Source organism: Varanus komodoensis, unplaced genomic scaffold (assembly GCF_004798865.1).
Source record: "Varanus komodoensis strain SLA01 unplaced genomic scaffold, ASM479886v1 scaffold24, whole genome shotgun sequence".
Classification (NCBI taxonomy): Eukaryota; Metazoa; Chordata; class Lepidosauria; order Squamata; family Varanidae; genus Varanus; species Varanus komodoensis.
Genome location: NW_025335641.1, coordinates 15,974,982 through 15,999,621, shown reverse-complemented (window position 1 = coordinate 15,999,621; position 24,640 = coordinate 15,974,982). Strand labels below are relative to the sequence as shown.

Genomic DNA, 24,640 nt, shown 5'->3' with positions numbered 1-24,640 from the left:
AGTTGGCAGGGGTTCTCTCATGCCCACTGGCCTCCATTTTTGAGGCCCCATGGAGAACGGGTGAAGTTCCAGAGGACTGGAGGGTGGCATCAGTGGTCCCAATTTTCAAAAAGGGTAGTAGAAGGGACATGGGGAATTACAGACCTATTATTAATTATTATTATTATTATTATTATTATTATTATTATTATTATTATTATTATTACATTTCTATGCCGCCCCTTGCCAAAACCTCGGGGCGGCTTACAACATGATAAAATACATTGAAATACAATTAGCCTTACATCCATTGCAGGAAAAACAATGGAAAGGCTCATAATAGAGAGAGATCTAGTGATGCTAGATAGGGAAGGGAGGCTGACAGCCACACAACACGGCTTCCACAAAAACAGGTCCTTCCAGACAAACCTTGTGGAATTCTATGACAAGGTTTCGAGATGGCTAGATGGAGGGGATGCAGTGGATGTGGTATACCTGGACTTCAGCAAGGCCTTTGACAAAGTGCCCCATGATATCCTGGTGGAGAAACTGAGGAATTTTGGGATACACCAAAGCACTGTCCGGTGGATTAGGGCATGGTTGACTGACCAAAAGTAGAAAGTAACCATTAGTGGGGAATCATTGGGATGGTGGCCAGTGACAAGCGGGCTCCTGTCAGGGGCTCTGTCCTAGGGCAGATCCTGATTTTCATTAATGACATGGAAGAAGGGGTGAACAGTTTGCTGATCAAATTCGTAGACAATACTAAAACTGGAGCAGTGGCCACAACTGAGGAACAGGTTCTCCAGATCCAAAAGGATCTGGACAGACTATGGAAGTGGGCAGGAGACAACAGGATGGCGTTCAATTTGGATAAGTGCAAGGTCTTGCACTTGGGGCATAGGAATAGGTGTCACAAGTACAGGTTAGGTGACAAGTGGCTGGAGAGCAGCACTTGTGAAAGGGACCTCAGGGTACTGGTTGACTGCAGGCTAAACATGAGTCAGCAGTGTGATGCAGTGGTCAAGAGGGCAAACGCCTCCCTTGGTTGCATAGCCAGAAGTGTGGCTTCTAGATCGAGAGAGGTGTTACTACCACTCTATAAGACTCTGGTGCGCCCACAACTGGAGTATTGTGCTCAGTTTTGAGCCCTTCATTACAGAAAGGATATAGCCAGGTTAGTGTCAGTGCAGCATAGGGCCGCAAGGTTAGTGGCCGGTTTGCAGGGGATGGGGTATGAGGCGAGGCTGAGGGAACTGGGTCTCTTCAGCCTGGAGAAGAGGAGACTCAGAGGGGATCTGTTGGCGACATGCAGGTATGTGAGGGGATGTCACATGGAGGTGGGTAGAGACCTGTTCTCCCCTGCAGAAGAAGGTAGGACGTGCTCCAATGGAGCAAAGCTCAGGGAACCAAAGTTCCATTTGGATGCCAGGAAGCACTTCCTGACAGTTAGGACCCCGAGGGTGTGGAATGGGCTTCCACGGGAGGTCGTTGAGGCCCCTTAAGTGAGGTGTTCAAAGATAGGCTGGACATAAACATGGTGGGCATGTCGTGAGCGGAGCCAGCTGGAGCCAGGGGTCAGACTAGGTGGCCAGGGAGGCCCCTTCTGACTCACTCTGTTTCTGTGTTCTCCATGTTTCTGTTTAAAAGATGATTATCTTGAGATGAGCTGCATTCCTCCCTTTATTTATTAAAAGCTTTCCTAACCCATCCACTACAAACGTCTTGGGATGGCGTACAAAAAAATAAGCTGTGAAAATTTAACATTGCTACCTCAAGACATGCAACTGTGTCTGGGACAGTACATGTAGGGAAAGAACCCTGGAAAGATTTTTGATTTGTGTGTATTCTTTCAAAGTTCATTACTGGGCTTGCACAAATGCAGTAAATCCAACAATTCTGCCATAACAAGCAACTGAAAACCATCACAGAAACCCATGGGCAAATAAACAGGGTTGCACCTGGTACTGAAAAGATATCCGGCTCCAAGCCATGCTCTGGGCAAGGTGAACCTCTCTCGGGGGAGAGCACATTTGGTGACCAGGGCACCACAACAGAAAAAGCCCTGTTTTGAACCTCATGCAATGATAATTCACATGGTGTTCCTACACCAACCAGACTGAGTATTAAGACTATGGTTGGGGTTACTTTTCCAAGGCTGGCAGTTTTATTGTTGCACATGTAACATGGTTTTACATGCTTGCATATGTATGGTTTTAATATTCTGGTGTTACAGAGCTTTAAATCTATGTAAACAACCCAGCAAGATTTGGCTATTGGTATAGAAATGGAATGCATCAGTGGATAAATACATGAGAACCACCAAATGTCTTGCAGAATTCTAAAGAGGGAAACTTGTTCTTTATGCATACGCTGGCTATGCCATATGGAATGCTGATAATCCGGGTTTGTCATAATGGGAAGGAAGCAGCATACCTGCAAAAAGAAGGCTCTCCTCCCAAGAGACGTCACGTACCAAGAGGAGGAGGGGCAGCAGTAGCAGAAGCATGAGCTGCAATGACCAAACGGGACTGGTCAATACCTCTCTCATCTGGAGAAAGGGCCTCCGCAAATGTTCTTAATCCAGTCCTCAGTCAGGTTTGTGTAGGAGGTGGTGGTTTTTCAGGGAGATATGCAAATGCCAAAGCCATTCAGGGCATGAAAGAGATGACTTGGCATTTTGACTTGTGCATAGAAATGGACCATTCATTCATGTGACTCTTCCAAACGTGGTGAGAGTCATTCTCTTTTCTTCTTAGCCAGTAACTTTACCAATATGCTACAGTACTAAGCTGCAGTTTCCGAATGGTCTTCAAAGCTCCCCATACAATGTATCCCAGTAGTGTAAAGAATATGTTCCCAGGATGTGGATAAAGGTAGCTAAGCTCTCCTGGCTTCGTTCCAGCTGGTGCTGCACCAGCCTTAGTGGATGCAACATGCTTTGTGCTGCTTGGACCTCCAGTGATAAGGCCACATGAAGAATGCGCAAAGATGCAACAGATCTAACTTGTCTAGAAGGTGCAAGAACCTCCAGGAAGAGGGCTGAACGCAGCGCCTTATTCAGCCAAATGGTGTTCCCTGAGCACCTCTCACTTGGCTCAACTAAGTTTCACTTGGCCTATATCCAGTCCTTTACTGAGTCCAGGTTTAGCACTTCCATGGTTTCACCTGAAAGGAGCTGAATCTCCAGTTCGTTCCACCTCAGAGGTTAAGAGACAAACTAGAGTACAGTGGCACACCATGGAGTGCATTCCCTGAGAAAGAGCAAGCGTCTGGAAGCAGCCTTCCTGATAGGAATAGGGCTGCCGGCTCCTTGCCTGCAATCTCCATATCCCATCCAGAACATTGGGAGTCAGAATATGGCTCCTCTCCGTCTTTTGCATTAAAGAGGAGAATTTCTTCAATCGTTCTTGATGTAACTGAATAAAGGGATTATTCCTTTATGCCAGTGTATTGTGACCTCATTTTAATGGTGTTGAAGTTAATGGCTAGCCAATTGAAACTAAATCATAGGTCAGAATATGTTTGCAAAATACATCCAGAAGTCTCACACATGCCATCTAGTGTTAAATATATGATAGGGTTTTAAAATCTAGTAAAATATTGTGCATATTTTAGTTTTGTGGAGTTGTGTAAACTTTAGCTATAAATTAGGGCACTGATTTAAGTAACACTCTGGTCAGAATTTAAGTAATCGCGTAAAGTATAAAATGAATTCTGTGAGCCCAAAGGAGCTTTTATTCTTTTTGCAAATAGGATTCTCCAGCCCCAGGGAATATGCTACATGGCAATCTGCTTTTTTAAATGGAAGATAATTAAAAAAAAAAAAACAGCTTGCCATATGATATGAGTGTGTTGCTGTTCAAGAAAAAGTTACGTATTCAGCTGCACTTGTGCCAACCCTTTGCACGTGCCAAAGGAACAATTAGGATCTCCCCTGGATTACGTTGACGGTTGGTGCAGCATGATCTATTTTTAGCCCTCCATAAGTGCTGAAGTGATCCCCACCCCACCTTCCTCTCTTGAATGGAAAACATTTCAATATATTTCCATTTGCATTCATTATTGTGAGGCTAAATATAAAAGGCAGGTTTTTTCTTTCCTTGCAGCTTCATGTGTAGCTCGCATTTGATAACTGTGGCGACAAGAAGCTTGTTCTCAGCGATGAGCAGACAACGGCTGCATCTGTCAGCTTTAATAATATTGTAGACTGTCGGCTCCGTATTGTTTCAGCTTGAACTGCCTCCTCACCAACATTATCTCTTGTTTCATCTTTATTCTTCTTTCAGATTTGAAAGGCAAATGCTCTTAGTACAATGTTGGGAACTTCTTTGCAGTGACACTCATTATAAACTGTGCGTGTTAAAGAGAGATCTGTTTTTCAAAAAGTTACCTTACCCTGGCAGTTTTATGACACCTGAAAATAAGGCTTTAATCTTTCCCTTTATTGCCACCTTGTGGCCAGGTGTCAAAAACATATTCCTATTTGCTTCCCTGTTTAAAGAATATAAACTGATAACCCTGATCGAAACCTCTTTTGTTTAAGCTGCCATTTTAGTCAGGGGCAACCTAAATAAAACCTTTGAACATTTACTCATTTTCTAAAAGAAGGAAAATTTTCCATGAACATGTTGCCACAATGTTAATGCCTTCCACTTTGGGCCTAATTCTGTTCCACCTGTTCACTTTAGCAGCCTGACTCTAGATTTCAGCCTTCCGATATCGCCTGAGGGCTGTTGCATATTACTGTTGTTTCTACTGGTACAGTCCTAACTGAGCCAATTTGTCAGGCTTTGGCACCAGGCAGGAATGAGAAGGAATTACATTAATATAGCTCCTTTGCAGATATGTACAAGTATGTACAAGTCCTAATTGAGCCAATTTGTCAGGCTTTGGCACCAGGCAGGAATGAGAAGGAATTACATTAATATAGCTCCTTTGCAGATATGTACAAGTAATGGCCAGTGCCTTGTATTTTGTGCATTTTTAAATCCCTAAAGCCAAACTAGCACCAGTTTCATTTTTTCTGTAGTGTAGGTACAGGGGGCGTGATCCAGGTTCCCATCCCCATTCTGGGTCCAGTCCAAATTTCTGCCTCCCAACACCCCTAGGGTTCTGGTTGTAAATTAATGAACTATTTCCTTCAAGCAATAGCATTTTTCAGTGACATTGAAGACACAAGGGAATAACTTAGAAAATTTCCAGAGTGGGGGAGAGAGGTAACATTCTCCTCACCTCCATGCTGGGGCCCCCAGTCCTGAGCAAACATGAATGACAAAGTAGTTTGCTTTAAAGAAATGTCAATTTTGGCTCCTAGTTTTAAAATTCCCCGTGCTGTTTGACATGTCAAGTGTGTAACACCTCTTGCTCATACTCACACCTTTTTAACACAAAAGTGATAAGAAGAAGGAAGAACTGAAAGTAACCCTGCTGTTTCCCCTTTATTCCAGCCAGGTAATCATGTTGCAGAAATTACATTTTAATCCTATCCAAACTTCCTTGTTTTAGAGTAACTATTTGGTGTTCATGGCAGAGCTCTTCTGGTGGTTTGAAGTAGTGAAGCCATCCTTCGTGCAGCCTCGGGTTGTAGTCCATCCTCAAGGTAATGTTTAGGTTGCTTCTGATTACTCCCCTTTCTGTGCACCCTGTGAATGAGATTTAAGTGGTATTAATCTCCTGGTCAGCAACGATTTTTAAATTTGGGCCATATTGAGAACTGGTTCAGACAGAAAGTCTCCCAGCATTTTATTTATTTAGATTATTTTGCTTGTTGATCTTGTTTCCTGGACCAATTTCTGGCATAAAAGATAACCAGAGGTATGGTTAGCTAAACTCAGACTCTGGATATATGCTGTGTGGTCTGAGGGGGCACCTTCAGATTCCATGTATATTGATTCACCTTTTCCAAACGGTAGGTTGTACCACTGCTGCATCTGGGGGCCTTCCTGCACATTCTTTTAAGGGAGGCTCTGGATGTATGCCCAGAGTCCTGCTCTGCAGCGCTGCGGATAATGTAACAAGGTGCTGTACTTGCTCCAGTTCCACTTTCGCAGGAGTAGCAACAAGATATTTGGCAGTTCTCAGGAATGGGAAATAGAGCAAGCAGACTCATGCATTGCCAGCAGAGGTTCCCAAGTTCACTCTCCAGAGTGCAGGGAGGAAGGATGCCACCCAAACTCCCTGCAGGGCAGTCAGAGACAAATGATTTCCCAGACAGACTGTTCCCACCCCTTAGATTCACCTCAGCCTGAATCAGAAATGTCAAGCATTTCAGGACATATCTGGGGCACTGAAATAAGGGTCCAAGCCAGCCCCCCGTGCTTCACACTGTCAAGCCTGAAATGTCACCCCGTAGCAAGTTGAAGACTGAATTTATCTGAGGTTTATCTAACTGAGGTTTATCTGGAAGAAAGCACACACTACTGCAGAGGTAGATATGAAGTCTATTTACACAGGCTAAAGGTAAAGAGATCGTAAGATATTCAACAATTGGTGAAACCCCTTGGAACAATAGTCATACATGGTGAGACCAGGTGGGTTGCATTTTGGGAGTGTTGCTGCTTTGCTGGAAAAGAGTGGGCTTGTTTTTTCTAGTTAATAGAATAATTTCATGGAACTGCCTTTCCATTTTTTAGAGTGGCATACAAGATAGCTAACAACAGGTAAAGGTCAATGAAACAATGACCAATTACAATTAAGCAATTATAACCATTAAATATAATACTGAAGTGGTATAGTAGATAAGTAAAGAATTACAATAGCATCGTCCATTTTAAAAAGTCCCGAACAAAAATCTCTTCACAACAGAAGCTAAAGTTGTGGATAAGGGACATGGGGGAAGAATTCCAAAACTAGGGTGCTGCCACAGGAAAGTGCTTGACTAATCTACGTCACCCTTGTCAGGATAAGAGCAGATTTACCCCTCGGGTGTTAGAAGGTGGGCAGATTGAGATGGGAAGATCCTAGAAGTTCCCAGGAACTAACCATTCCATCCTTCATGGGCAATAATGAGCCCCATTCAACATTCTCAGAAGCAAGTTGGTAACCAGAGAAGATGTTGTAAAATGGGCGCTAAATGCCCATAGCTGTCTTCAGTAGGTACCATAGCTGACCAGGTGAAGATTTGCTGGTGTTTGGGCTTTTGCTTTCACAGCCATATAATATAACGTTTTAAACTGTTATTTTAGCTGAGCCTCCAAAGGAAGCATCCTCTATTCCAGCTGCAAACACCAACAGAAGAAACTACCCAAATGATTCACATGATTCTGGCCTGATAGCCAGGTATGACTCCCTGACTTCTTTTGCACATATTTATATTTCAGGTCATAACCAATATGAGCAAAACAATTTATGAGGTGTCTTGGCTTAATTCTGTTTTATTTACTTGGCCAGCAGTGCCAATAACTGTTTAAACTTAAGCTGATCGATACGAGCTGCATGTTTTATGTATCTCCTGTTTTATTGTTTATTGTATAGTATTGTAAGATGAAATGATAGATACAGGGAAACATAATCTAAACATTCACCCTTTCCCTGTCTAATGCCCTGCCCTCGAGCCATTAGTTAGGCAGTCAGAGAGAGAATGTAACACGCTCTTCTCTAACCAAGTAATAACACCAGTGGTTCTCATTTATAATCAGGACAAATATCGTGATGTCTGTCTTGTTTTTAATATTTTTATTGATTGACCTAACCTTTACATGTTGGGCAGTAACACAAGCCTCCATATATATTTAACTCATGCATACATGCTAAAAATATCACTGTATTCATCTTAGGTCAAAAGCAACAAAGCATTGTGTGTTTCTTTAAAGACAACCAGCAAAGTAGGCTTGGCTTATGAAAGCTTATGCCACAGTGGTTGGGTTCTCAAAGCACACTGCTCTGTGAATAAGCTGTTTGTGGAACAGCCCATGGTATACCCCGCAGACAATCATGCTTACTGTGGCCTGTTGTCTCCCTCAGTTGGTCCTCCAGCGTGTCCTTCATGTGAAACCCCATCCCTGCTCAAAGCACGACAGCTTTTTGTTCAGTGCTGTTCATTTTTCAGAGCACCTAAAAAGCATAATTGGGTCATATTTCATTCCCTAAAAATCATTCCCAGAAAATTGCACTATTCTGTTTGGGACTATTTTTGTCAGCCTTGGTCGTTAGCTGCATTTCTTCCCTCCAACAATCACCAGCCTTGGGCCATTCTCAACAAAATTCTCTTTATTGTTTCTACACATAAATCATCCAGTCAAATCTCTGAGCGTGCACAGAGTGATTTGTTGCTCCCAACCTAGTGATTGTTTCCCAAAATCTCCTGCACACTCTTGCGACCCTGCCCTTAGGAAGGCAAGCTGTGAAAGCAAGTGTGACTTTCCCCATGTGCTTCTCATCCAATTGTGCTTCTTGCCATGGCTGCCACCTGAGCGGCTGACTCCCATTTGAAGATTCCCCAGTTTCAACAGCCCCTCTCACTTCCTGGATCTCTGTACGCTTTGCAGGATCCATCTCCACCTCTGCCCCCTCATCTGCCCTTGAGCTAGTCTCTGGCATCTCTACTTCCTCCTGTATTCCAGGACCTTGAGCAAGATCCGGTTGGTCAGTCCCATCTAAATATTCCTCTTCTGAATCAGAATCTGAATCAACAAAATTGGCACGGTGCGCGTCTGGCGGGATGCTTGCCTGAGCCCGCCACCTCGCTTGCTCCCAACAGCCTTTTGCAAGTCTAATTTTATCAATCTGTTTCCTACTGTGCCTTACAATTAAAACATGGAAACTAAACAAGCAAGACTTTTCCTATCAGCCGTAAGTGCACGCTTGGGAAGGACTTACAAAAATAACTATATTTTAAAAATGGCAGTTTTCTGGGTCCTTTGAAACAAATTGACAGACCAGTGACCGTTGCTCCAAAATGCCCTTTGGGCACAGGTGGAGAGCTGTAACCAGTGTGGGCATTGGAAGACTGAAAACAGCTAGCTCTTTGCTGCTGTTGCCAAATGGCTTGCTAGCCAGTCCCCACAGCCATATGAAATTGCTCTCCCAGGTTTGGATGCGGCAACAACCCATCATGGGTCAAAGAATGTCTAGAACAAGTCATGGGCTGTCAGAGCCCTGCTGCCCCAGAAAAGGCCCCTGTGGAAAGCAGGCTGGATCTGACCACATGGCAACCCATGGCAGCTAGTTACTCACAATGGGTTGTGAGCTGTTACTATGTGCACCGGGTCAGTAGGCCTGTCCATCTGTCAGGCCCTACAAAAGTGTCTGCCAGGCTTACTGCAAGAGAATACCATGCCTGCTCCTCTGGGATTTGTCCTTTATGAGCTTCTGAGGAAACTCCAGGGCCTATTTGAAAATTACTGAACTGTCTAATAAAGCACCATTGCAATGTAGGGTAATTATTTTGGAGGGTTTTATTCCAGTTTAAGTTGCTAATGTTCCAAAATAGAGTGAGGAGATTGTGGCTGTGCTAGAAATGCTGTTCTTTGTTCTTATTCATTTCTCACTGAAGCAGTACACAGATTTACTTGTCGAATTAATACAGCCCTGTAAGTCTACATACATAGCTTCTTTAGTATCTAATGTTCTATTCAGAAGGAAGTCAATTAGCCTTTTTATGCTGATTTGGTTAATGGTGAGCATTATATCTGTATGTGAAACAAGGGGCCATGCTCATTCTGCTGTGCCTGAACTTCCATTTTCCATACCTACGAAAAAGCCAACCTGAAGGAGAACTTTGTTTTCCTATGCAGTGTTTCTTCTCCATGTAAATTATAGACACCGTGATAAATAATATTGCTTACTTACCTTTGCAGCAGATAATTTTGTTGATGAAAATCAGGATTTATATAAGGTTGCCAAATACAGTTCTTAAGTTCAAATTCATAAACTTTAAATGAGCAGTAATTAACAGCCTTTAAAACTGATATAGCAAAGGCTTAAAATGTCATAATACCACAATGCAGGTGATATTTTAAGAAAGTATGATACTATCATGCAGAGATAGATTTGCTCAAACCCTACAGGCAAATGTCAACTCAATAGAAGGCTTGAATACAGGTTGTTATGCAGTACCAACATTACTGAATAACTTTTTCACAGGGTACATATCAAATCAAAACTCTGTACTGGAGAAATAACTTTGATTGTTCTGATTTATCAATGAATGCCTTCAGGCTTAAATTCACATAACAAGATTGCTTCTTCTTATCTTCTTATCTCAAGATTGTTTGGATCTGTAAAAGTTTAAATGACTGAAACAACAGTAACAATGTTCCCCACCTCACCCCATTTTTCAGTGTGGAAGATCCAGCTTTTGCATCATCTCACGGGATCCCACCTGCCAGCTACACTCACCCTCAGCCTTATTCATCTGCCCCAGGTAATAGCAAAGGGCTAAGGGAATGGGCTTTTCACTAACTGGATCAGGATGGATCCAAAGGTTCTCTTCCTCATTTCACAATGCTAGAACATTTTGTCTTTCAGCCCAATTTTCTTTTTGGTTAGAGTCCCATGCCTTAGAACTGATTTCTTTTGGAATTTATTTATTATTCCCTTCTTCTAAGGCGCTCGGATCAGTGTACATGTTCCTCTGCTACCCTAATCCTCCATGTCTTCACAGCAGCCCTGTGAGGTAGGTTAGGCTAAGGGCAGTAGGTGGCCCAGCATCGCTCAGCAAGCGGCATGGCTGACCAAGGACTTGAACCTGGTCCGCCCTGTTCAGCACACCACCTTGGCTCTCTATTATTACTACAGTGGGACTGATTAGAGAGCAGGAAAACAAGTTAAGGACATTTTTTAAAGTTAGATGAGAAAGATCTACATTCTCAGAAATAGGATCCGTGAGTGAACAAATACTCTATAGTCTTTCTCCATTATAATATTAATATTCTGTACCTTTGGCTATGGCTTATTCTTTTAAATTTTAAATAGTAAAGCATTTGTACATAGTGGAGGGATTGTCCACATAAATGTAACTTGTGTAAAACATGGCTGGCGGAAATACATAGAATGGTTGTGAACCAAGCTTAATTAATGTCAGCGACAATTTAATTAACTCAGTGTCCTCAAGATTTTACTTGGATAATCCTGTTCAGAAACATAGCTGAACATTGTTTTTTACTTTTCTACAAATTGCTGTTTGGGGACCCTGCTTTAATTCACATCAGCAATAGAAATCTACTTCTAATTCTTATGAAATTTGATTTTCTACCTTATCTTAAATTCTCGGAGTTACATCTGAAAGTGTCATTCTGCCAGTGCAAAGCATCTACTGTTTACAGGAACCCTGTTTGCCTCTTTGCACAAGTGCCAGATCCAGTACCTGGATTTCATTTCCACAGCCTGTTGCACAAGCGGTTGAGCAAGCCCTTACATGATCGTCACAACATCATTAGGCTGGGTGTTGCTTGCACCGAGCATGCTAGTTCTCCTGTTCGTGCAACTTTGGATACGGCCCTCTTTTTAAATGTCTTCGAAGAGTGAACCTTTACGTTGTGTTCTGTTGATTTCAAACAGGCAGCATTAGAAGATCTTCATCTATGTCCTACATGGATGGATATGTAGGGACGTGGCCCAAAGAAAAAAGGTAAGTACTTTCTCAGTTGGAGCTGTCCTACTGGCAGTGATGTGTCACTCAATATTTCTGTGTGATGCAAGAGGCTGGTGCCTTGATTTCAGTACCTGAGCAGTTCCAAGCATGTCATATGCATGGAGCAACATACTGGGAATCCCAAGGGTTCACGGTACTCTCCCACACGAAGAGGGTTAGATCCAGGATTTCTCTTCCACAAGAGAAGAACTCAAGGAAGGGTCCTTGACCCAGTTTTGCTGGAATCTCACCACATCTGACCCCCTTCAGCAGGATCTCCCGATTTTGTATATAACATTTTTAAGGGGTTGGACGGACTGCCCTGAGAAGGAGGGGGCAATGAGGTGTACTTCCACCAGTGTAATTACTCCAATATAAATCTGAATCCCATCCAGGCTTGAAAGTGAAATGGATCGTGTGCCTAAATGCCGAGGCATAAATCCAGCTTACAAGACCCATACTGCCTTTTGAAAGATAGGACAGGTCTAGTGCCCATAAAAGTTTAGTTTGTCACTGTGTTGCACAATAACACACAAACCCAGGGCTCATTCTCATCCCCGTGATCCGGCCATGTTTGAACAAGCTCATAGCTTTGCACTGCGTCTTTTAGACCTGCAGCACCTACCTACCTTAACACAGAAATGTTTTTGTAGCCTCTGCTTGAATAACTCCACTCCATAAATTTTATAATAAACCATACACAGAGTATTTGAGGGCTTGCTGGTGCAATTAAAATTGTGCAGTGAATCATCCTACCTTTGCTTATTTGACATGTTCTTTTCATCAGCTACCAAAAGAAAACTGGATATTCCTCTTAGTTCTAAAGGAGGAATGTTCACTTTTTATATGCTGCACTAACAAAAATGATGTAAAGATCACAACTTGATAGTTTCGTTTGCAAGACATGCAGAATAAGGAATAAACCAGTCTAACTTTTCAGATGCCTGTATGTTATAGATGTTGGACTACGAACTGTATTTGTTAGTCCTGAGCCAAATGAATAAACTGAGGTGCTTCTTGCAAACAAATTTGGAAACAAGGAAAAACATCCTTTAATCCTTCAGGAACAGTTACAAAAGAGAATGAAAGTGTCCAGAATGTAAGACCAATGGGCAATCTGATTGGCTGGGATTGATATGGCAATCCAAGAGGTTTTCACTCTGTCTGCTTTGTGTATCTTCAGTGATATCAAGTAGACATATCTTGGATTGCATTGACTACTTGTGCTGGGATCTCATAGCCAAACCAAAAACAAACCCCGGGAAAGCGGGGAAAGGGTACCAAAGCAGCAGTAGATGGAAGAGACAATGCAAACAGGATTCAGTGGAAGCAATATTTTTGTTAATATTTGGAGTGTCTCAAAACCTAAAATTAACAAACACTTGGTGTAGGCCTAATTTTAGTTATGTAAATGAATACAAGACTAGATAATGCTAGTAACAAGTAATATTTTACTTGTATTACATATTCAGCATTTTGTTACTAGACTTTGATATGCTATAAAATTAAGGATACCTTCCTTTTACCAAAATATTGGATTTGGGGTTGCTTTAAGGGCTTTTTGTATTTTTAAATCCAATTTTTAGATCTTCAGTGCATGGAGTATCGTTTGACATTTCTTTTGATAAAGAGGATACCATCCATATGACTGCTCCAAACAGAGGAATTACTAGATCTCTCAGTAATGAAGGGCTTGTGCAAAATACTAGCAGGCTACCCAGACATATTAAAAAGAATCTATCCTTTAAGCCTGTGAATGGTGAAGAAGAAAGTGAAGATATTGAAGAAGAAAAGGATGTTGAGTTTTGCAGTGATCTAGAAGCTAATAGCAATCAAAGGAATGCCAACCAGATTAGTCCGTGCCGCCTACCAAATGGAGCACTGCAAAACAGGTTGGTTACGGATGAATTTGGCAATCGCATTGAGGCACCAAGCATTGAGCAAGCATTGCAGATTATCCATGAGAGTGAGAAATCTCCCAGTCTTTCTCAGGCAGAGCAATTTTCTAATGGGTTTTTCCTTCACAACACGGAGATGAGCATCCTAAATTCAAATTTAAAACCCCATCAGGTTAGTCAAGATGCTCTTACAGATACAAAAGATGCTTTCAGTCCTGTAACTGACAATACAGAAGTGGATACTGGAATCCATGTACCTTCAGACATCCCAGAGACTATGGATGAGGATTCTACTTTAAGAGATTATACTGTAAGCCTGGACTCTGATATGGAAGAACCATCTCGATTTTTGCACGAATTTGATAGCAGAGGCGTCAACCATAAGGAGCAGCTGAGTCCTTGTCCAAGCTCCATAAGTGCCAAATCACAAGCAGGCAGTAGCGCATCTTCAAGCTCTGGAGTGAAAATGACGAGCTTTGCTGAGCAGAAGTTCAAAAAGCTGAACCATACAGACAGCCGAAGTAGTGGAAGCAGTTCGCAGAAAACCACCCCAGAAGGGTCCGAGCTAAATATTCCTCACATTGTTTCTTGGGCTCAAATACCCGAGGAATCCCCTCTGCCTCAGGGAAGAGACACAACGCAGTTGCTGGCCTCTGAAATGGTCCAGCTGAAGATGAAGCTGGAAGAGAAGAGACGGGCCATTGAAGCCCAGAAGAAGAAGGTGGAGGCAGCTTTTACAAAGCAGAGGCAGAAAATGGGAAGAACAGCATTCCTTAATGTTGTGAAAAAGAAAACTGATGGGATTTCGCCACTTAGAGAAGAGGCGGCTGGAGCAGAGGATGAGAAAGTGTTTACAGACAGCCATAGACTGAAAGAAAAAGAAGCTCAGAAGCCAGGTGAGCAACTAAATAAGACTTCAGAGATGATAAAAGAAAGCTCTGAAAATGCCCCAGCTAAGTGGCTGAAGTCACCAAACACCCCACTTGATACAGAGAAACATGGTAACTTAACAAGTCCTTCAGAGGAAAACTTAAATGAAGGTGACCTCTTGGAATATACAAAATCCATTGAGAAGCTCAATTCTTCTCTAAACTTCCTACAGCAGGAGATGCAGCGCCTGTCGCTTCAGCAAGAAATGCTAATGCAGATGAGAGAGCAGCAGGCTTGGGTGATTTCACCTCCTCAGCCTTCTCCTCAGAAACAAATTCGGGAGTTTAAGTCTTCACTGAGGCTTAGTGGGTCATCTTCTCCCATTGGGCCATTTTCAGTGGACTCTTCTCGACCTTCCCACCAGTCCCCACAGACATCTTCAAGGAAGAATTCCTCTCTCCCCAGTAAAGTACAAAGGACTCCTAGGCCAAATGAACTGAAAATAACACCTTTGAATCGCACTTTGACTGCACCACGATCTGTAGATAGTCTTCCTCGTTTGAGAAGGTTTTCTCCAAGCCAAGTACCTATTCAAACTCGGTCATTTGTTTGTTTTGGAGATGATGGTGAATGTCGCCTTCTAAAGGAGGTCAAAAATACAGCAGAGGAGACAGTTGACAGAGAAGAAGCAGGTGAAAAGGAAGCTGAGAAAAAAGTAGCTTCTGCAGAACCAGCTGAGCAAAAATCAAAAGAACAGCAAATCAGACCTCTAGAAGCTACAGTGTCTGAAGTTCTCTCACAACCCATTACTGAAACGGTCTGCCTCACTCCAAGTGAAGAGCTGCTGAATCCCCCAGTTTTTCCAGCACCTGCCCCCAAAACTGCTAACCTCATAGAAGTTTCTCTCACTGATTTGAAGCCACCAGAAAAGTCAGAAGAGCCCACTGAGAAGTCAGAGGGTGAGAGTGACAAAGAGCAATTGGAGGATGACCAGAAAGTGTGTTGTGGATTCTTCTTCAAGGTAAGTTACCGGGTATTTCATGAGACATTTCTAGAACAATGTCATGCTAAAATAGATAGCATCCTGTTAGCTCACTCTAGAAAGTTCCAAACTCTCTCTTATAGGTTTTGTTTTTTAAGAGAACTAATGCATTTAGGGTCTTTGGGGAAAGGGAAGAGAAGTATATGATAAATTGATCTTTTAAAAATCTTGGGCTGGTCCCCACCCCCTGTCCCAAGCACTTATGTTTCAGCTGTTCTGGATCAAGACAGATTTACCAGTATTGACCCTAGTATCTACTTGGAAATGTACTTCAATTTTTGGCTACATTCCCAGACCAATTTAGGAAGATTCCCCAGCAGTTCTATCCACTGTCATCACTTTTATTCACACCTTTGGTAATACAGAGTTCCTGTATCTCATTTTAGGTAGATTATCAGTTTAACTGCCTCTGTAGGTAGACTTGTAGTCAATTCTTTCTGTCACACACTATACCAGAGGTAAATTAACTATCTGACCTGTAGGCCCGCTTGTGGGGGTTTTTTTCAGGCGGGGAGGGTAGGGACCGAACGCACATCAGTCTTTGGGCCTATGTGCACTTGTTTTCAGGATTCACTCATCTCTTGGGGGCTGTGTGTTTGGGGGAGTGAATGGAATAGGTATGGGTTGGCATAAGGTTGATGCCCAAGGACTGGGGAACCAGCGTACCCTGAGCACTGTATTGCTGACCACTATGATAAATAAACAACATGGTGTTTTGAAGGTTTGCAGTTTGGTGTAACACAGATGTGCTCCATTCATTGAGGAGTCATAAAACTATAGAAGAGTGAACTCATTGTTTGCTTTGGCACAGTGGTGGAACATATTTTTGAGGAGGTTTTGAATATCTTAGTTGCATATCCCAAAATACATCTTTAGACTATCTTTCCTTTGTGATTTTAGACCAACCCTTAAAACGTTCAACCAATTCGAGCCTTTTTCAGTTCAATGACTACAGCATGTTAATGGTATTTTAAAATTGATTCTTTCGTAAATGTGGCCACTAGGATGATCAAAAGCCTGAAAATGATATGGCAGTGAAACGGGCAGCGTTACTGGAGAAGCGACTGAGAAGGGAAAGAGAAACTTTACTTCGGAAGCAGCAGTTGGAAGCAGAGCTGGAACACAAGAAAGAAGAAACAAAGTAAGAGAAACTGCAAATGCTAGTCCTTCTGAGAGATAGATGACTTTTAAATTTAGCCTAAGAATTTAGTCAGATACTTAACTTATGTACCTTTAGAAGTCACCCTTGCTATCTAACCATTTTCCTAGCCTAAGCCCCATAAATCACTTAATTCTACTAATTCAACGTCAGTTTTTCCATAATTGCAGATTCTTATATGTATAGGGATTAAGAGGCAAACCTGCCGGCTAAACATGAAGAATAAAAACTGAAATGTTGGTGCCGTCAGTAGGTGATGGCCTTTGGATAAAAGCCGGGATCACATTGCCACTGTCATTGTCATTATAATTAAATTTTATTCCCATCATCCCATAGCTGAAGGTTTGACATGCAATTAGAAATCATGATTTCCTGCTATGTGTACAAACTAAGTCAACCTTCCTTAGCTTGGTATCTCCCAGATGTATTCAACATCAGTTTCCGTATATCCCAACGATGCCATCTGGTGATGATGGAGTTGCACTCCAACACATCTGTACCAGGTTGGGAAAATGTTGATAATATGTATTTATTTGGGAGCTTCAGTATTCCAATATTTATCTCTTACCTAATTAAAGAGCATAATCTGGTCCTATCACTTCCTGGCAAATAGATGGGGAAGAAATGGAGATAGTGACCGATTTTCTTTTCCTGGGTTCCAAGATCACCGCAGACAGGGACTGCAGCCAAGAAATTAAAAGACGCTTGCTCCTTGGGAGGAAAGCTATGGCAAATCTAGACAGCATACTAAAAAGCAGAGACATCAGCCTGCCAACAAAAGTGTGTATAGTCAAGGCTGTGGTTTTCCCTGTGCAATGTATGGCTGTGAAAGCTGCACCATAAGGAAGGCTGAGCGCCGAAGGATTGAGGCCTTTGAATTGTGGTGGTGGAGGAGACTCCTGCGAGTCCCTTGGACTGCAAGGAGATCAAACCGGTCAGTCCTAGAGGAGATCAACCCTGACAGCTCTTTAGAAGGTCTGATACTGAAGATGAAACTCAAATACTTAGGCCACCTAATGAGAAGGAAGGACTCACTGGAGAAGAGCCTGATGCTGGGAACAATAAATGGCAAAAGGAGAAGGGGATGGCAAAGAATGAGGTGGCTAGATGGAGTCACTGAAGCGGTTGGTGTGAGCTTAGGTGGACTTCGGGGGATGGTGGAGGACAGGAGAGCATGGAGGAATGTTATCCATGGGGTTGTGATGAGTCGGATGCAACTTTACTAAACAACATTCAAAATAACACATTTTTCTGTAAATATTACTAAGCGACCAAATAAGCCACTCAGTTCTAATATGCACACAAAGCTAAAGCAGTGTTGGTTGGCATCATAATACATCAGCTCTTAGAACACATGCTGTAATACTAAAGGGACAGCTCACTGAATATTAACATTAATCCAATCCCACTAGATTTTTAGGACTATACCAGTTATTGTAGTGGTTGCCCTACAAACTTTAGCGTAAGCATGAATGCTAAAGCCAGTTTTATACATATCCTTCATAGCCAAGTTCTGGAAATGCAAGAGCAGTGGTTTGTTAACATAAAACTTGAGACCATCCCTTTTTGTGTGAGAAAGAAAAGGATGGTGTTACTGATGCCAATCTTGAATTTCCAAGGAGGAAGTCCGAGGAAGAACGGCAGAAGAAAGAAGATGAAAGAGCGCGGCGAGAATTTATTAAGCAAGAATATATGAGGCGGAAGCAGCTGAAACTTATGGAAGACATGGACATTGTCATAAAGCCCCGTCCCCACTCATCCAAACAGAAGAAGCCACGGCCAAAATCCATACACAGAGACCATATTGAATCACCTAAAACGCCAATCAAAGGTCCTCCAGGTAAAAAAAAATGAAAGGGGGTATCCATTGATGTTGACACTCCAGCTATGGCTTGTTGGCTGGGGAATGCTAGGAGTTCTAAGATGGTTTTCTTCTCAACTTACCTCAGATGGTGCCTTTAGTAACTGAAATATGATGACCAGCGGTTTCCTCTTCGAGGACCTACATTCTGGGAAATTTAGTGTGCTGTAGAACTTTCATTATACTTATTCTTTTGGCTGGGTTTGCTTGTCCCTTGGCTGAGGGAAAAGTTACATGCTTTTGAAACAGACTACTGGTTTTTGTTATACCATAATTATATTTGGGATGGTAGAAGCTGAGGTTGGCTTATCATAGTGCACCTCTCCAAATTAAGTTTGACTGGTCCAATGCTTGGCACATCATCTCTGCTTTAAAGAGAGATTCAGCATAGCAATGATCCAATGCTGATTCTTAAGCTTAGTGCAATTAAGTTCATGTCCTAATTGATCTGCTTCAGTGGTTTGCTATGGAAACCTTAATGAAGCTTTTTGCTATCTAAAAATATTGCTAGAATAAAAATACCAGCTAGGGATGTATGAGGAATCTGATGGGGTAGAGGGTGAAAATCCAACAGTTTTTCAAGGTATGTCTCCCTCGATTCTAATTTGTTAGCCTTGTGGGGCAAGCCAAATTCAAGCCAGTTCACAGAGTTCTGCGTCTAAAACAGGCTATGATTTAGGCTTTTCTAAAACAGAAAAACACTAAGGAAATATACACAATTTGTGCTATTTGCACAGATTAGAAGCTGAAGCCATATAGTATGAGCACAGTTTGCTTAAACTCTTTCTGGATTCCAATTTACAGAAATAGTATGATTTGTGCAAATTTCCTTAGCTTTGTAAAAATTGCACAAACCATTGCCCATCTTAGAGGCAGAAGCCTGCAAAACTCCATTCCCCAACTTGGCCTGCTTCCAAACACTGCAGGGAGTCAACGAGCTGGGTTTCTCAGTACTAGCACATTCCATATATCAACATGCAATTCGAAAGACCAGTAAGAAGAGAAAATATTTCTTAGAAACCCTAGCCATCTACTTTTCCTGGTGTAAAATGTAATCAACAGATTCTTTTCTCTGTCTCTTCATACTTTTAAGCATCTTTGTATTTATCTAGCTTCACAACTCCTTTTTTTTGTTGATGTTTTTCCCCCCCTACAGTGTCAAGCCTTTCATTGGCATCACTAAACACTGGCGACAATGAAAGTGTGCAGTCAGGCAAGAGAACACCGAGGTAAATTTGTAGCTATTTAGCCATTTGAGATAAATTTTCAGCTTTATGCGGTTGGCACAATAGTGCCCACATAAGGGTACAGTCATTGGATGCATGATTTCTGAATGATTCTTAATTATTGGTACAAATGGTGGCCTCTCTCTGAACAAGCTATGTCTGCTTGTGTGGTCGTCTTGGTGCACTGTGTCCACCAGAAAAGCCTGCATAATTCCAAGGCTGCGGTGAGTCAGTCATGAGCCTGTGTTGACACACCATTTCTTGAGCATTGGCAATGACATGACAACACCAGTCATGTGTTCCTGTGGCTTGATTGCTCTGGGCTTGGAGCCAGCATCTTTTAGTTTCATTCAGTGTTTACCCTCTGCTAGTGTTAGTAGACCTAGAAACAGAAAGAGGGAATAATTCTGTGGTCCCTAGACATTGTCCGGGGGTCCATAAGTCCCAGGGACTGACCAGCCCCGCAGACGCCAACCCGCCCGCTGATGCTGCCACTGCTCCGACAGATGGCGGCCACCACGGGACCGGAGACTGGGGACGCTGCTGGCCTAAAGCTCCTCCATCTGTGCCAGCGAGTTCTCCATGGGCCCCACCCTTGCCCCCCCGGCATGGGTGGCAGCTGCTCCGGATTGGGGGAGGGGTGCAGGGAGGGGCCGCAGGCTCAACTCGCCAGCCACGGCCAGTGGCTGGTGGCCGAAGGGCGACGGCTTAAGGGCATCGTCGCCGTTTGGGACCATTCGGGCCCGTGTGGGGCTGGGCCGGGCCTGGAACTTTGTGTGTGTTGTTTTGCAGTGGGTGGGTTGGAGGGTTTTAATTGTATTTTATTGGATTTGTTTTAATGACTCCACATCTGGCTGCTGTTTCCATGGGGTTGCCTGAGGAGCACTTGGGCGCCACCATTGGGGTGGTGTTGGGCAAGGATCGATATGGCGTTGGGGGATTAACATGTCGGCATAGAAGAAGGAGGGTCAGATGGTTGACACCTGTTCCTTCTTCTGGTTATTCCCCCAACCAGAAGGTTCCGGGTAAGCTTATCAACAGCCCCTCGGGCCTGAAGGTGCTGCTGCTCAATGCCAGGTCAGTCCATAATAAAACATCCCCCATCCACGACTTAATTGTGGATGAGGGGGCTGACCTGGCTTGCATTACAGAGACCTGGGCAGGAGGGGGGGATGTATCCCTCTCTCAGCTGTGCCCGCCTGGGTATCTAGTTCAGCACCATCCACGTCCAGAGGGGAGGGGGGGGTCACTTTAATTTACTGACCTTCTATTTCCCTCGTGGGGCTTCCTGTTCTCTCGAGACCAGGTCTAGTGTGCTTACACCTGGTGCTGGGCAATCAAGACAGACTGGGGATTCTGCTGGTGTATTGTGCACCCTTCTGCCCATCAGACTCCCTGCCTGAGCTGATGGAGATTGTCTTGGACCTGGTGTTGAAGACCCCCAGGATGTTGGTCCTGGGGGACTTCAGTCTCCATGCCAAGACTGTTCTGACCGGGGTGGCTCAGGACTTCATGGCCTCCATGATGGCCATGGGGCTCTCTCAACATGCCATAGGCCCAACCCATGAACGTGGTCACATGCTTGACCTGGTTTTCTCAACAGGGTAGGAAGAGGGTGATATGAGGGTGAGGAATTTGTCTGACTCCCTTGTCATGGTCAGACCACTTCCTCGTGAGGTTTGAGCTCGGAGCTGGCCTTTCCCTCTGTAAGGGTGTGGACCCAGTTGTGATGGTCCTCCCTATGTAGTGTTCATATACAGATCTTTCAGTATAAAATACGAGCAAATGCAAACTGTGGTTGTTCTGAATACAATGTTTAGGTCTGAGTCCGTGGAAGCATTCTTATCGCCAAGCCGCTGCGGTAGTCGTAACGGGGAAAAGGACTGGGAAAATGCATCCACAACCTCTTCAGTGGCTTCTGCTACAGAATATACAGGTTGGTATTGTGAGTGTTGTTTGATGGAAGCTCACTGGGAATTTCAAAATGCTCTTGTTCCAAAACTGTTGGCATGGTCTATGGATGGCTGAGGGAAATCGGGGCCGGAGAGCCTTCTCTCTATTCCTCCAGCAATCCTGACACCAATCAGGTACTTCTTGTTGCTTCTGCCGGTGAGGAAGGTGCCATCCACATGGATGGCTGAGAGTGGATGTAGAGACAAGATCTACAGTGGGTTGCAGCAGATACAGCAGTCATGGCCATAATTGCAACTGCACAATCAGCAGTGGAAATTCGAGGTGTCAGGGCACCCCACCCCCCATTTTAGTGGATTAGAAGTACCTTTTTCCCTTGCATTTACCAGAATGTAAGATTCTACCTGTACGCTCGTGTCTTTACTTCTTGTTCATGCATGAGCATCAATTCCATTTACACAGGTGCTTTGTATTGGCACAGTTACACTGCAGATAGTCAACCTTTACTTCTATCCATGCTGTTCGGCATCTGGAAACTGGCAATCAGTTCCCAAAACCTGGTGGTCCTTCAGCAACAAGGAGTTGTGGAAGTGCTCATTTGCATACACAAGTGCTGAGGAATGGGCAGTACTGCAGTCCAAGCTGTGATGCTCAATGTTTTAGTAGGAAACAAGTGAAAGGGGATTACTTCCAGGAAGGTTCTTTACAATAATAGTAGTAAGTGGAGAGAAATAGTACAGTCTTATTTTTTACATTAGGTGAAAGAATTCTTAAAAACTTTTAGAAATGCATGTGATTCTTATAAGAATATGTCAAATGAAAAAAGCATATGAAAGGCAGGTGGAGGACCACAAAGTCCTTTTTTGTGATATTATGAAAGGCATACCATCAGGGTATGAGTGTATCATTCGTATTAACTGTCTTTGTGAAAAATGGGGAAACAGTGCATAATGTTTTAAGGGTTGTGTTTCTGAGTCGTATTGATTTTGCTTGAATGACTGATTCTATTTCTAGGGCCAAAGCTATACAAAGAACCCAGTGCAAAATCCAACAAGCACATCATCCAAAATGCTCTGGCACACTGTTGCTTGGCTGGGAAAGTAAACGAAGGTCAGAAGAATAAAATATTGGAGGTAAAGCTAACCTGTAAAGTGGGGAAAGAAGGAAACTTAAACTCTAAATGTATTTGATACACAGGGTTTTCCAGTGCTTTTTTTGTCATAGAACGCACCAGAACAGAGTTCCGGCACCTTTTTTCAACAGATTTTCCAAGTTTTAAAAGTAACTTTTGAAAATTTGATGTTTGGTCCATGTGGATTTGAATCGCCCTGTCGAGTGTAGCAGGTCGGCGGCAAAATCATTAAAACGGTGCATGCGGGCTGCTTGTGCATCGAGTCCGATGCATGCATACTTCATCCGCGCTGGTTGTGATGGCGCTGCTCAGCTTGTGGCACTGCTTGGCTTGTGACTGGTTGTGTGGTCGCGCGCTGAGTGTTTACTGCAGGTGGCAACTGTTATGTTTCATTACACAACTGATGTGTGTGGGTGTGTACAGTGATTGACTACATGCGAAAGGTAAATAATTTCATGAGTTCCGGCACCGTTTTTCTTACAAAAAAAGCACTGGGCACAGTCATTGGTTAGACTTTGTTGTGTTTCAAGCATGTACAATGCATGGGCTGCAAGGAAGAGACAGATGACAAGGTCACTGCCTTGGGGCCAAAGCCCAGGATTATGCCTCCGGGCAGCCATTAGCAAGAAGCTGCGGAATGAAGTGGGAAAAGCCTGTAGGAAATCAATCTGGGCCCTGAGGCTCGCCTGCTAGACCAGGCGCAGTGGAAGGTTCCTTTGGCAATGTGTTGAGATATGACAGCGCTACTTTCCAAGCATAATTTCCTCTCGTGGGGAGGAAATGACGCTGCCGGACCAGAGAAAGCAGCCCATGAGGTGCTCCACGGCTGCCGTCTGGGCAGGTGCCGCCTCCAGGCATGAAAAAGAGAGAATGACGCGGAGGCTGCTGCGGTGATCTCTGTATCGGAACACTGCTGCTTTATCTCATCTGAAGGGGATCTTGTGCAGCAAACTTGGGCAGGTTGTAGATTTGCCACCCTGACCTAAGGACAGGTTTGGAAGCTTCAGGAAAGAAACTATCTTAAGGATCCGGCTCTACAAACTCTAAAAAAAATCAGGTAAAGAAGCGCTATGCTTTTAGGTATATTACAGACTAGTTTTTCCAAAGCTTCAAGATTTGCAGAAGGTAAAAACTTTGCACATGTTCTTGGGCATAACTGCCACATGCCCATCTAGTCCAGCTTTCCACAGTGGCAGTCTGATGCATCCTAGAAGTCCACAGACAGGTGATTAGGGCTCCCTCCCATTGCGCTTCGCAGCAGAGGCATTTTGCCTCTGAGACTAAAGGTAACCTGTATCCAACATGACTTACAGTTTGTCCCATCATCCTTATAACCTTCTAAGGTGGTAGCTGGCACTCTGTCTCCTGCATTGAATTCAGTGAGCTAACTGCACTATGTGAAGAAGTACTTTTGTCAGACTGGAATCTCCTGTTGTTCGGCTTAACTTTGCCAAACCGTTCAAGCCAAAAGTTTCGCTCTAGTCTTCTGGACTACTGCATTAACTCTACAAGTGACAGAAGCCGGCTTACAATTAGGTATCCTTGAGAAACTTGAATGGTATTTTACACGTGAAACTCCCTGTAGAGCAGTCCAGCGAAAAAATAATAGCAGTCAGAGCGCAACATGAGCTTCTGTTCAAAGTGTTCAAAGATAGGCTGGACATGCACATGATGGGCATGTCGTGAGCGGAGCCGGCTAGTGCCGGAGGTCAGACTAGATGGCCCGGGAGGCCCCTTCTGACTCAATCTGTTTCTATGTTTCTCATAGCAACCTGTATTTTTAGATGTACAGTGGTGCCTCGTAGTTCAAATGTCGCTCACTTCGAATGATCCAAAGTTAGAACTTCAGAGTCAAGATAAAATCACTCTGTAGTTCGAACAGTGCTTCTCAGTTTGAAGTGTAAGTGAAATGAAAACATGCAGTCACCGCGAAAATGCCATCAGGTGTGCAACCAAGTCAAAAAAAATTATTACAGTAAAAGACACT

The 24,640-nt window shown here is 43.4% G+C and overlaps 1 protein-coding gene across 4 annotated transcripts in view; it reads left to right on the top strand.

Moving 5' to 3' along the window:
* Positions 1-24,640, top strand: part of CAMSAP2 (calmodulin regulated spectrin associated protein family member 2) — a 124,928-nt gene that overhangs the window by 97,311 nt on the left and 2,977 nt on the right. For 3 of the 4 annotated variants that reach the window (XM_044432428.1, XM_044432427.1, XM_044432429.1), the window contains 10 exons: positions 5,488-5,581; positions 7,167-7,260; positions 10,263-10,345; positions 11,482-11,551; positions 13,141-15,343; positions 16,369-16,505; positions 18,143-18,363; positions 19,541-19,613; positions 21,431-21,546; positions 22,536-22,654. In XM_044432428.1, the coding sequence (XP_044288363.1) occupies positions 5,488-5,581; positions 7,167-7,260; positions 10,263-10,345; positions 11,482-11,551; positions 13,141-15,343; positions 16,369-16,505; positions 18,143-18,363; positions 19,541-19,613; positions 21,431-21,546; positions 22,536-22,654 (3,210 nt within the window). The remainder of the gene's footprint in view (positions 1-5,487; positions 5,582-7,166; positions 7,261-10,262; positions 10,346-11,481; positions 11,552-13,140; positions 15,344-16,368; positions 16,506-18,142; positions 18,364-19,540; positions 19,614-21,430; positions 21,547-22,535; positions 22,655-24,640) is intronic. The other variant, XM_044432430.1, reaches the window with a different exon arrangement.